Source organism: Centropristis striata, chromosome 13, assembly GCF_030273125.1.
Source record: "Centropristis striata isolate RG_2023a ecotype Rhode Island chromosome 13, C.striata_1.0, whole genome shotgun sequence".
Lineage (NCBI taxonomy): Eukaryota > Metazoa > Chordata > Actinopteri > Perciformes > Serranidae > Centropristis > Centropristis striata.
This window is the reverse complement of record NC_081529.1, coordinates 5,813,943-5,828,121: the sequence shown is the minus strand read 5'-3', so window position 1 is coordinate 5,828,121 and position 14,179 is coordinate 5,813,943. Positions and strand designations below refer to the sequence as shown.

The 14,179-nt window shown below is 44.9% G+C and overlaps 1 protein-coding gene across 1 annotated transcript in view; it reads right to left on the bottom strand.

Annotated features, from left to right (window-relative positions):
• Window positions 1-11,653, bottom strand: part of myo15aa (myosin XVAa) — a 59,585-nt gene extending 47,932 nt beyond the window's left edge. The window contains exons 1-6 of the mRNA XM_059347423.1: window positions 5,960-11,653; window positions 5,536-5,618; window positions 5,079-5,142; window positions 4,829-4,938; window positions 4,347-4,421; window positions 382-472 (exon numbers count right to left, since the gene is read on the bottom strand). Of these exons, the coding sequence (XP_059203406.1) occupies window positions 382-472; window positions 4,347-4,421; window positions 4,829-4,938; window positions 5,079-5,142; window positions 5,536-5,618; window positions 5,960-11,653 (6,117 nt within the window). The remainder of the gene's footprint in view (window positions 1-381; window positions 473-4,346; window positions 4,422-4,828; window positions 4,939-5,078; window positions 5,143-5,535; window positions 5,619-5,959) is intronic.
• Window positions 11,654-14,179: the final 2,526 nt, after the last annotated feature.

Genomic DNA, 14,179 nt, shown 5'->3' with positions numbered 1-14,179 from the left:
TCTTTAGTTTTCGTCTTTGTCAACTTTTTCCATACATAATGAAGATGGATAAGACAAAAGAAATAAAGGCAAAATTTACTGACCTCTTTTAGTCTCCCACCCAACAAATATCCTATTAAAAAAAACTAAAACTAATAAAAACTAAACTAAAACTAAGCATTTCAAAAAATAAATACTAAACTAAAACTAACAAACTCACTCTAAAAACTAATTAAAACTAACTTAGAAATTCACAACAAAATGAAAACTAAAACTAATGAAAAATCCCAAACTATTATAACCTTGAAAGGGAATTCAGTATTCCAAAAAGGGCCCTCACAAAGATAGAAGTACAAGAATGTGTGTGTGTGTGTGTGTGTGTGTGTGTGTGTGTGTGTGTACCTGTTGCGCAAGATTGCATCTGTGATGTATTGCTGCTAGGTAGCGAAGGACTAGTTTGGTGGCTTCAGTTTTTCCAGACCCGCTTTCCCCACTGAAACACAGTAACACACACTCACTGGACAAAGACAACACCCATCAACGGAGCAGTTGATACGTTATATGTAATGACTTGTCCCATCGTTCTGCTAAAGAGGTCACAGCTAAATTCTCTGCTTGTATACGTAAAATTTGAAGGACAAACATATATATAGTTTTCTATCCACCTTCACCTCAGTTATGAGTTTAGAAGAGCTGTGAGACACAACTGGCCAAAGAAACATTTTTATTTTCAGGACACAATGAGCAGGATATTCCTAAACAATGGTAAAATGGTAAGTGGACTGCACTTGTATATTGCTTTTTTCTATTCTTTGTGACCACTCAAAGCACATTAACACTGCAGACAGCGCTCATTCACCCATTCACAGACACATTCATACATGGTGCCAGGGGCATCAATCTATGTTTCTGCTGGTGGGTGCTCACCATGCTTGCATGACTCGTTGCTATTTTGACACGCGCACATTCATCTCAGAGTAAAACACAAATTAGATCAATTAGGAGCAGCGGCCACAATGAACACACGTATGCTCTTTCCTATGAGGGGCATTTTATGTAAGCGAACTATACTAAAACTATACTAAAACTATACTAAAAGCGATGACATCAAACCTCCAACGTGCGTGTGTAAATTCCATTCACTTTCAATGGACGGATGAGTGTCACTTAAGCGTCTTGCAGACACTGCATATGCGTTGTTGCGCTACGTTTGCATGTGGCAGTTAAGGCATTTTAGTATAGTTCACTGGCATAAAATGCTCCCCATACACACACACACACATGCACTCTTTCCAACACATAGTCTACACACTGGTGATGCATATAAGGAGTTAATGTCAATGCAACCTAACGCAAAAGGCTCTGATGAAAAGGAAAAACAAACAATCTACAATCCAACACCACAGCCTGGATTGAATAACATACCGTTCCACTGAACAGCATACCAGTTACAGGAACTGTCCGCTGTGCTGAAAGTCACTATAGGTAAACAACAGTTGTCCTCAGTCATTGACAGGGTGGAGTTCTCACTGGAAGATGGTGTCAGGTCGGTGGATATTTTTGGTATTTTTATTAAAAATGTGTCTAAATGTGCTAAATCAAATTATCAGCAAGTTGCCGTCCAGCCTTATTAGTGATTTAATGGACATTACAATGCAAAGCATTGATAGTTAGCAGGGAAGTGGTTATTAGAAAATCAATGACAAGTGTAGGCTGGCACACATGGCTGCTCGGCAATCTCAGAATCGGCGCCCCTACAATGTGCCACCTGCCACCATCAGGAATTCATCCACACACCGATGAACGCAGCATCAGGAGCAATTTGGGGTTCAGTACCTTGCCCAAGGACACTTCAACATGTAGGCTGCCAATAGGGATTGAACTACTGACCCTCAATCAGTGGGCGACCGCTCCACCAACTGAGCCACAGCCGCCAAACAACAATTTATGGACTCATAAAAATAATCCCTCTCAGTCATCACTTATGACCCACTAAAAGAGTGTGGTTGGATTTGACCCAGTCCTCTGTCTGTATATTGTCTTTTCTTTTTATTTTGATTTGTTACATATGTTTCTGGGTGTGCCCTCGCTAACGTGAGTTGTAAGTTTGAAAGGCAAAATTTTCCTGCCTGGACACAAGTACTATGCATATTAGTTCGCTCAACAAGGACCCAACAGGGAATGGCCAACTTTGAAAAAATAAAATACATTTTTTAAAAATAGGACACAGTGTCCAGTAGTGAGAGTAAAGCTGCATATGTTATCAAGGCTACATTCCTGCATATATTTTGAAACATTTATAGGTAAAATGTTGTGGATAAACAGCCAAAAGATTATATTTTACATGACATTTCTGGCACTACTGATAAGACCAGTCAAACTAGCTGTGCGAAATACAAAACTCAGACAAAATATAATGAATAGAGAACCTTCAAATGGTGTTAAATAAAAAAATCTAATACTTTACAACTGTTGTATTGTCTACAGTACACATACTTTTTTGAACAAACTAGCTAGTATTTAGCATTTTTGAATGGCAGGCTGGATGAACTTTCTTTCTGTGGTAATCCATCTACTAAAAGGTAAAGTCGAGTTACTTTGTCAAAGTGGAAGCTCATTAAGAGAGAACATTATCCGCACTCTGAGCACCGCTACACCTCGCTTTTATTAATCACTTGGAGCGTCCATTATATGATCCTTCTCACCTCCCTACTGCTGCTTGTGGAGTGTTTGGCTTAATTGACTAAGTGATGTGAGACCAAGCTACTATTGCATTAGGCAAGGCCTCAATTCCACTTTTGCGTGAAACCACCTGAAACGCTCCTACGCACACACACTGGGCTTCATCACTGCCAACAGCTTAGCGCTAAATACCACCATTATGTAAGCTTGGCCAAAGGGGGGGCAGGAGTTTGTGTGTGCGTGTGTGTGTCTGTGTGTGTGCGTGTATTTAAGGACACCAGCACCTTGACCACATTCCAGCATAGGGTTTCGAATCACAGGCTGGTTAGCTAAAAACCGGGCCATTACTGGTTACTGTACACCAGACCTCAGTTAGCCCTAAACGCGCACTCATTGACTCACACACAAACACGGGGTTCGCACACGTGCACTTGGACACACACACCTCTGAAAGATTATCTGCTCCTGGCCCAGACCTGGCTGGGCTTTCCTTACAGGTGTCTCCTTCCGAATACGGCTAGAGTGTTCCAGGTGTGTGCGAGTGTGTGCATGTGTGTTTGTGCATTTCATATGACTGTTCCTGGCCATTAATAAAAGCACACACCAATGTGCAAGTGCATGGATGTACTGTGAAGTATACTGTAGGTGTCTATGCATTTTACATCTGAGTTGGATGTAATTTGGCTCTGAGTGTGTGTGTGTTTGTGTGCAGAGATCAGTTTTGACATGGAGTGAGGTGCCTGTGACAGACAGACGGAGCACGAGGGGAGTGAGGGATTGCTCTGTCTTAAGTTGGCTGGCCAGAAAACCACAGACAGACACTCATGAATTTACAAACACTAATCCAACTGGAGATGGAAACCTAACAGTCCAAGAGGCTTCACGGACACTGTGTATACCAAGGTTAAACTGTTACAAAGTCTTGGATGGTTACTTATGGCAAAAGAAACAAAAAATGTAAAACAAGTGCAAAAATTGCACACTACATATGTGCATGCACCCAAGGGGTCACATTCTCTTTTTTACCAATGTATGTGCATGCATCCCACCTCACAAACACTTCACACTTCTATGGCAAATTTAAGCCTACAAGGGTGAAAACTGTGGCCGCCAAAGGGCGAGCAAGTTTTAGTAATGAGAGCTAAAATGTTGAATCTATGACAAACGGTTCATGAGATTGGCCATGGTATGTGGATCAATGTATATAGTTATGCACCTTTTTGTCATAGGCCACTCTCACTGCCACGCCCCTTCTTTGCAAATTTGTATGAACACTCAGCTGTCCTTTGGCTCATGACCAACCTTGCTACAAAAGTTTGTGCAATTCTGCAAATCCTTTTGGAAGTTATGCACCTTTTTGCAACAGACCACTCCCATTGCCACACCCTATTTTTGCCACTTGCCAACCTTGACACCTTCTTAAAAACATGCTAGACCTCCAAGACAAATTTTAGCCTCCATCCTAGGGCAAAACTATTGCCGATAGAGGGCTGGGATATTTTTGTGGACTGACTTACGTATCGACCTAAAGAGCAGCTGGTAAAAATATATGATGAATTGAATGCAATTTACTCAGGCACATATGAAGCGAAGACTTAATGTCCTAGTGAAAGAAACTCTTTTATAAACTAAGTTAGAAAACTATATTTTTTTAATGAAGATTATGGAGTGAGCCAGCCTCTTACCTGATTATTATGACCTGGTTGTGTTTGGCATCCATCATTTTGGAATAAGCAGCGTTTGCTATGGCAAACAAATGCCTGGAGGAGAAAGAGTAGCTTCATCAAACACAGATATCTGAAGATATGAAATCAATTAACTCAATCTCTAAGTCTTCCTCTCCTGTTATATCCTTATCTTCTATATTTCCAACCTTTTCTCTCTTTCCTGCCTTAATAATTTACTGGTATCATTTCTTCCTTCCTTTGCTTAAAACATGTCAGTTTCCTCTCTACCTTTTATTCTTCCTTCATTGTAATTGAGTAAACAAAAAGCATTTAAATATAACATGATAATTTATAAAAATATACAGTACGGATTACACACAATTTAAAAAATATGTATCTATTCTTTTTTTTTTAACAATATAATATACTATAATACAATATTGACCATTTGAATATTTTCAGTTTACTGTCCTCACAGTTTGGGAGTGAACATAACTTACGGAGGGTTCTCTCCCAGAGCACGACCCTTGTACAGCAGCACCACGTCTGTCCCATAGATGTTGTACATCTTGTAGGGGTTCACAGACACCAGAATACTACCTATGTATGTCTGAAAAAAAAGAGACAGACGCAAAAGAAGGAGAAACACGTAGGTTTGCAAAATCAACATACAAACTCAAAATAAATGTATTTGATGGTTGTATGTGTAGGTGGTTTTATGTTGGATGTGTGTTCTGTTCAGATACTTACATAAATAAGCTCCCGCTCATATCTTGCCCTCAGGTTTAGCAGAACAGCCCCTTCATGCATCTCCCTAAACAAAAGCAATATTTGAGAACTTCTCAAATCTCAAATGTCACCATTTTTTCATATTTGCACTGTGCTTGATTAAAATCTGGCCTTTCTTTGCTAAAGTTTTGCTAATGTCTTTCATCAATCTTTTTGCATGTCCCACCACTGTAACTACACACTTTCAGCTTCTAGGAGTCATAATGGCCATAAAGCTTCAAAAAACCTTTCTTGGTATGTAACATTGTCCTCTGACCATGTTGTTTATGCAGCAACATTCTCTCTTTTTCTATACTCTAACCATGATAAACCAAATTGAATGTATTTTTAAAAGTGAGTGAGCTTTTAATCTGACTTTTTGTGTACACATTACTGTTGACAAAGAATTGACTCAAGTGTGTATTACTTTTTAACTTACTCTAACTGTGTCATATCTTCCACTCCATCTTCCTCTCGTTGCTCCCGCTGAGCCACGGTGGGCAGGCTTCTGATGGAGTACATCTAAAACACGTAAAAAACACTTAAAAATTTGGACATGATGTATGTACATAGCACTGTGCACAATGGTTTCATGCATTAATAAAAGCATGCACATGGAAATATGAATTCTCTCTGTCTTCTCCCAACAATTGTTATCATGTTCTGCTTTAAAAAGCCATTAACGATCATTAAGTTACCCAAATGGGTTACCAATCCTCTGACAACTCCTACCAACAGAAAATCCACTACTGTACGGCAGTAACATTACACTTGCAACTGCATAAAGCTAGACTTACAGTGTAGTGCCCAACGGTAGCTATTGTGTCTACTTGTAGTGTGTGTCATGTTTTCAAAACTTTTACCTTGTCATACCAGTTCCCCTGTGGTTCCCCCTCCCTGCTGAGATTCAATTCCCCTGGTCCCTGCCCCTCATGTCCTTGTCTCATCAGGCTGTGGGGGTCCAGCAGCTCCCCGTCTCTATACATGGACCACTTATTAAGGTTCTGCACTGTGCCATGAGGTAGAACCCTCTCTGCACCCCAGACATCCACATCTTGCTGCATTCCCAATCCATCAACTCCAGGGCCCTGTGCCCAGTGCTGTTCAGGGCCGGATCCCTGGACCTGTGGTGATACTACAGCATATGAGGGTAGGCGGAAAGAAGCCCCCCGGAGGTTAGGGTTCTGCAGGGCACCAGAAAGATTAAGTGAGCGAGGTTCTGGGGTTCTAGGGGCCCCGAGCCTTGTCATGATATTACTGTCAGGGAGACGGTAGTTTGCCCCACGCAGATTTGGGTTCTTTGATAAAGCATTAGAAAGGTCAAGTGTTCTGGGTGCAGGAGTGGGCTGAGGTCGGGTCATTAGAGTTCCATCAGGCAAACGGTAGGTGGCAGATCGAAGGTTCTGGTTGCGGAGAGCATTGGAAAGGTCAAGGGAGCGTGACTCAGTAGTATCAGCAGAACCAGGTTGCCTAAATAGTGATTTGTCTGGGAGTCTGTAGGAGGCACCTCGGAGATTGGTTTTTAAGATTGCATTAGAAAGGTTAGGACCGGAGGGAGCTTGGGGTTGGTTCCGCGAAAACAATGATGATCCCTCTGGGAGCTGAAACTTTGCCTTACGCAGGTTAGCATTCATGAGGGCACCAGATAGTCCTGGTGATGTTATTGCACTCTCATTCTGCATCTCCTCTACCGGATGTGTCAGCATTGAACCATCTGGTAATCGATAAGAGGCCTTACGCATATTAGCATTGAGTAAAGCAGAGGAGAGCATAGAAGGGGTGACGGGCTCAGGTGCTGGCTCATTTCTTGTAACCAAAGTTCCATCTGGCAACCTATATGTGGCTTTCCGTACATTGGGGTTCAACAGTGCAGAAGAAAGCATAGGTGAGGTTGATGAGGGTGCAGGTGTGGGCTCGGTCCTGGTTACAAGAGTGCCATCAGGCAAACGATATGTGGCCTGTCGCAAACTGGAATTGAGCAAGGCAGAGGACAGCATAGAAGATGAGAGGGGTGACGGACCAGGGGAAGGTTCAGCAGGTTCTGTTCTGGTCACCAGCGAGCCATCAGGTAGTCGATAGGTGGCCTGACGTAGGCTTGGGTTCTGCAGGGCATTGGAGAGCATAGAGGGTGACAGCCTGCCACCACTTCCACCATCAGTGGTAACTGGAGACTCAACAGGGCCCCGAGACATTGTCAAAGTGCCACTTGGAAGCCTTAACATGGATCCTTGGATATGGGAAGTTCGCAGTCCACCAGAGAGAAATGATGAAGTACCTCTGATAGTCCCTTGTTGAGGTGTGGTGGGAGGAGGGATAGCGGAGGCCTGAGACATGGGGGAGAGGTGTCGCTGAAGGGGTGAGGCATAGGAAGCATTACGGAGCTGGGAGGTAAGCATAGTGGAAGACAAGTGTGGGGAGGAGAGTACAGAGGAGGCAGGAGGGGCTGCAGCCTCAGGTGGCGAGAGGACAGTTGTATAGACATTGGCATTCCGTTGTAGAGGAAATGTATAGGAGGCGCTGCGCAGGTGGGAGTTCTGCATCAAAGCACTAGAAAGACCAAGAGTGGCATGCAGGCTCCCCTCTTGGCTCATCTGTACATCAGATGATATCCCTCCCTGGCCACCAGGTATGGGGGAAGGCGATCTCTGTAAAGGTGAGGTGTAGTTGGCATTCTGCAGATAAGGGTTCTGGAGTGCACGCCCCAAAAAAGGTGATGAGGGTGCAGGTTGAGGGAGGTTTTGGGGGTACACTTCAGACTGTATTTGGGGGGAGGAGGGTCTCTGTAAAGGAGAAGTGTAAGCAGTAGGGGGGTAAGGGATAGAGGAATGAAGAGGAGAAGGAGCAAAGGGAGCACCTACAACTTGAGGGTTTGGTAAAGCATTTGTTAGCATTGGGGATGGGCCTGGCTCCATCATTGTGTAGTCATACTGGGCGATACTTTGAGATGGTTGAAGAGCACCAGGAGGAAAATTGGGGAGAGGCATTGGTGGTTGAAAAGATGTTGGCCCTAGATTCTGGGGACTCATAGCCCTGTGGGGAAAAGGGGATGGTGGGTGAGACATATGGTGCATGGGAGACGCTGAACGTGAGGGCAGAGGAGATGCACGGTGCAGAGGTAGTGGAGACGGAGGTCTACTCTGCAGCCTGCGAACTGATGGCTGGGGAGAAAGAGGGCCGCTCTGTTTCAAAGAAAGTTGTGGGGAAACAGGAGGCCCTAGAGGAGGTGCTCTAAATGACTGCCTAGATTGAAGAGAGGGCTGGTTTCTGGGCATACGGACTAGAGGTTGCCCTCTGCCTACAGGTCTGTGGAAGCCTCCTTGGGGGGTACCAATTCGCTTTGACTCCCTTAACCCTGTAGGCCGGGAGCCTGCCCTTGCCAACATGGGTGTTCCAGCTATGCCCCCAATTTGTCCCGAGGGAGGAGCTGGGCCACTATGGATAGAGGACCTGAATGGGGCTACATGTTGAGTGACAGGGGGTCCATGTCTACTGCGTCTCTGTGAGTAGGGATTAGCTGGGGAGGGCTTGACAGCCCCCATGGGCACATGGTTTCGGCCTCCAGCACCACCTCTCAGCCTTCGAGTAGAGGACCGGGTGGGGAGGGGGCGACTGGTGATACGTGAAGGGGAAGGAGAGGGAGGACGACGGGGGGAAGCGGGACGGAAGGCATGGGGTGGAGACTGAGATCTCTCAGGTAGAGGGGGGCTCCATCTTTGTGGAGATGGCAGAGGAGGAGAGGGGGAATGCCTCATTTTGGATGTTTGTTTTCTACCTTTGAACATATGTGGTCTGGTAGACGGCAGAGGCACCGCATCAGGAGGGGGTTGCTGTCTGAAGGACAGTCTTGGGGATGGTGGTGGGCTTGCTCTCTTTCTCATAGACCCCCGGGGGGAAGCCAGGGGGCTAGAAAGGGGGGAATGGGGTCGGACAGTTGATGGAGCCCTGCGCAACCCAACTCCTCCTCTTCCTCTTGACAGGGATGGTTGAGTTCTAACTGACATCCCTCTCCTCTGCTGTGACGATGAAGGAGGTGGGCTGTGTGGCCTCCGCCTTTGAGAAGTCTGCATTGGGCCTGCCATTGAGGACCGGTGAGTTAGCCCTCTTCTTTGTAAGCGAGGGGAGAGATGAGGCTCTGGCTGCATGCTTGTGTGGAAATCTATGTGATGTGGTGAGAAGTGGGGTGAAGGAGGTGCCATTGCCCTAACTGATCCCGGCCTATGTGACAGCTGCGGGGATGGAAGGGGACTCATTCGTCGCACTGGCCTAGGTGAGGCCACTGGTGAATGCAGGGGTGAATGCATCATTGGAGCCACAGGGGGCTGTATTTGTGCAACCATTGGAGACATTTGACCCATCTGGAACATTTGTGGGTCTTGGGGGAAGGATGGTTGGTACATCTGCGAGGCCAATGGTAGTTGTTGTGGAAATGGCAACATGTGGCTGGGAGAAGCAGAGAAAGGAGGGTGAGCAGGCTGAGGGAGAAACAATTGCTCCTGTTGACTCATCATTGCTGTTGGCGACTGGACATGTCTAGGAAGAATGGGGGTTTGTTGTTGGCTCATGTAATTGGCCTGTGCAGGAAGGTATGTTGGAAGGGGCTGCTCATATTGTATATCTGACATAATTTCCTGATTGTTGAGGGCAAGGGCTGGGGATGGTGGGGGGGCCATTGGGGAGGAGGGATAAGACTGAAATGGAGGAGGAGGTGGCAGGGTTTCCACCTCTAATCTTTCTTTACCAAAAAGCCTAACCTGGGGCCTGGGGACCCTGAACTGCTCTGCTGAAAACGGGTCAGCAACTGGGTAAGACAGCTGTTCCTGTCCATAAAGCTGTCCTGCCTCAGCTGGATCCAGCCCAGCATCCATATAGAAAGATTGTTGATAGGGGTTATACATAGCAGCAGGGTCTGTATATCCCAGCATTGGGTCATTGTACAGGCCTGTAACGTCATAACCACCACTCATCATGCCATATGGGTCTGACATCCCATAGTTATAACCCATATTTTGGTCAATGAAATCTCCATACAACCCTGGGTCATATGGGTCATAGAAATCATTCATGGCATTACCATAATAACCATATGGCTGTGGTTCGACTGCGTACAGCATTCCATCTTCACCGTAGTAATACTCCACTCCTTCATCACCATAGTAATCTTCATACTGATCATCGTAAAAGCCATAAGGGTAACCGTAGTAATCCTCTTCATCCTCGTAGTATAACTCATCATCATAATAAAAGTTGCCCTCGTCATCATAGTAACCATATTCGTCCTCCCACTCATCATCATCATAGTAATCCAGTTCCTCTCCATAAGGGTCATAGGGTTGTCTCAGGTAGCCTCCAGGTCTCCCCCTGTCATGGTAATCATCCTCATATCCATAGTCATCATCATACTCATAGCCCTCATTGTAGTAATGAGTCTCTCTCCCTCTAGCGTTCCTGTTTGCGAATGACAGATTCTTTCGTCCCCTTCCTCCTGCTCTTGCCCCCAGCCGACCTTGGCCCTTAGAAGTCAGGAACCTCCCTGTCAACCAGTTAGATGCTGCGGCTATCCTTCCTAACATCCAGCCTTTAGACTTAAACCCTGATTCTGCTTTCTTTTTCCCAAACATGCCTTTGAACTTCCCTCCCAGTCCTTTTGCCTCTGATGCCATTTTGTTCCCTTTGCTTCCCAAACCTGACAGATTTATTGTCTTTTTAGGTGGTGTGGTTTCTTTCTTTTCATCCTTTTTATTAAACAAACTGAAGCCAGAGAGACCTGGCTTTTTGTCAGCGGATGATTTACCCCCAAACCCAGCAAAAAGCTTGCTTGTTCCCAATAGTGGTTTACCACCAGTGGCTGGTTTCTTTTTCTTTGAGAGTCGTAGGAAGAGACGGGAGGTGCTTTTGAGGTTTCTCTTTGGTTTTGCCTTTTCTGTCTGTTTAGAAGGCAAGGTAAACGGAGTGGACTTTCCTGTGAGGCCTGTGAGGGCTTTGGATGCTCCTTTGAGGTGAGATCTGACATCTGGTGTCTTCTGTACTTTTGTTGCAGCTGCACTCCTCTTCTGTCCCTCTGCAGCAAAGCCCATCATGGCCTTGGAGGCTCCTTTAATGTTGACATCACTCATCTTTTTCAGGTTCATTGCACCCATCCCTTTCGCCCCCGGTTTCCCCTTCCTTTCCTCTTCATCATCATCATCAGATCGAGGTGTGTGTTTAGGAGGCTTAAATCCCTTGACAGCCATAGCCTTGGATGCACCTTTCAGGGCTGCTTTCCCTTTTCCTTTATCCTTCTTGGTAACTACCTCTTCCTCGCTTTCATCATCCTCTTCTTCTTCCTCAGTCCTCATTTCCTCACTTTCTTCCTCCTCCTCCGACTCGCTGACAGGTTTCTTTCCCTTTCCCTTTTTTCCATCATCCTTTCCTTTCCCTTTTGCTGGTGGCTCCTCAACTTTCTTTCCCCCTTTCTTGTCATCTTTTCCACCTTTCTTATCATCCTTTCCTCCCTTCTTTGGCTCCTCTGACTTGCCTTTCTTGGCAGCTGATTTTGAGTCACCTTTTTTAGGTGGCATGATGTCTCCTAATTCAAATCATTCTAAACATGAAGAGGAAGAACAAGTTCCCAAAATGTGCAGAAGGTCACAAATGTCAATATTGAAATGTAGTCTTGAGAAGAAGGGTCCAAATTGTAGCAACATCCTCTCGTTCCCAATTATTTTCATGTCTTCTCTCCTTTTTTCTCCATCTGATCCGTTCCTGTGGCACCCCAGAAACTCCAGCACAATCTGTCCCAAGTCTGTTGTTCTATAATGCACACTGAGACAAACACAAACCACAGTACTTCAAAACACGATCTAGTAATGGAGTCGGAATCTCAGCCATCAGTGCTCGCTCGCATTACAGTACGTCTTCAAGCCTCATCAAAAGAGCTGTTGTCTCTGTGTGAGTAAAAAGAGAAAGAGACCTGTCTAAGGTTGTTAAATTCTTTAAAAAGGCAGATGCTTATTCAATGAAAAATGAAAAATTTCACTGGTTAGAGTCTCTCTCAGCTTTACCTACTTGTTGAGTTTTTCCACTGAAGTCCATCCAGCATGGCAAAAACACTTGCACATGTCTCTTCTTGTTCCTCTTTATAGGCTTGTAAGTAACTTCCCAGGGTCACACGATGAATAAAAGACCCTGCTATCCCAGTGACAGAGTCTGTGTAGTCCTTTGTGTGTCTCCCATTGTTAGTGCGTCCTGTGAGTCCAGCGGTGAATCCTCATCTTGGCTGCCGCACCAACTTTGGCAGGACGTCCCCCCAACAAGGAGAGCCGATGTGCGTTCGTCTGTGTGAGTCTTGGCCTTCAGGGGTGTCCTCCTCTTTGTCTGGGAGCGAGTGTGTATGCGTGTTGTATCCACCCACATCCACGTCAGCTTGCCTTTCTGACCTCCTGCAACCTTCTCCATCTCTCTCTGGTTACTGCGGCTTCATCCATCCCGTTCGTCTCATCTTGGGGCCTCATCATATCCTCAGCTCATGCACATATGAGCATATGTATTGTATGTCTGTGTGGGTATATGCATCAGAGTGTATCCCTATATCATAGTTGCAAAGGGCACCTTAATGCCCTAGCTATACTGCCTCGGGGTAACCCTATCTGCAGGCTCGCTCCTGTATGAATAATGCAGGCTGGCTGAGCTGTTGCTAAACTGTGTCTGAGAGGCGAAGCCACGCAGAGCCAAAACACACACACGGGCGGCAGCAGCATGGGCCACGGCTGAGAGTGATACATGCTAACATGTCCACACAAGCATTCAACAGTTTGTGCACAAACCAACAGCCAGGTTTGATGCAGTAAGATACAGCTGATAACGTGCATGAGTTATTCCAATAAAGCAATACAATTTATAATAATTGCTGTCCTACTGAGTCGTTAATTTTCAGCAAAAGTGACCACCGAAAACTCTCTTTATACATAAGAGCCTTATTCATAGCTCAAAAAAAGGAAATAAAGCACAATTTCTTAATTTCTTGTTCATTTATTCATCTCCTTGGCACTGTTCTGATCTTCTAAATGTTCAGTTTGTTTCATAAATATATGGTGCACCTTAGGCATTTCTGTGTATCATAATTAATGTAATTGAATACCTATAATGTCCACTTGAATTAAACTTATTAAGGATAATAAAACAAATATCAAACCTTTTAATTATTTGTCATTATCATGGCTACAAAACACACATATCCTTGTACTTCTATATTTGTAAGGACCCTTCATTGACATAATGCATTCCCAAGCCCCTTACCCTAACCCTAACCATCACAGCTAAATACCTAACACCAACCCTCACCCTAACCCTAACCTAAACTTAATTCTAACGTGAACCTTAAAAAAAGTCTTAACCATCAAACCTTTGGAGAAGTGAGGCCAAAATGTCCCCACTTTCCAAAAATCGGTTCACTCTGTTGGTTAAAACATATTCTGATCCTCACTATGTAGGAAGTACAAGTACACATGCACACACGCAAACACAATCACACACCTCTGCCCTGTCAGTGGAAATGCAAGGTGTAACATGGGCTTACAGGTGTGAGGTGTGATGGCGTCACATAAATGGCTGATGTGGATTCATTGAGGACGCTCACTGATGTTAGCTCACTGATGATGAGCTGATGTTAATTCATTGATGACGGGCTGATATTCCAGGAGGTCATCTCAGTGGCAGATATGAATGTTTAATGGCTGCCCTGTGTTCTGCCTACGCAGCATGGATAAAACATTCATCGCAGGCCGCTCTAAATATATCACAAAGGGTCAACCCCGCCCCGGCCTGCTCCCCAACCAATATATTATACATAAGGGCTAGTGTCAGGGGTTAACAGCCAGACACCACAGAGCAGCAGAGGACAGAGAGCAAATAGCAAACCACAACAGCAAAGATATATACTCAGACATCTATCTAAATAGAAATAGTATTTTTTTTCTTCAAAGTTACTGAACAGGAGAAAGATCTTGATCACTTGTGTCAATTACAGTTAACAGGTCCACCTCCAACTTTTCTTTCCACCAGCTAGAGTTGGGAGGACTAATAGTCTTGACCTAAGATAGGATCTG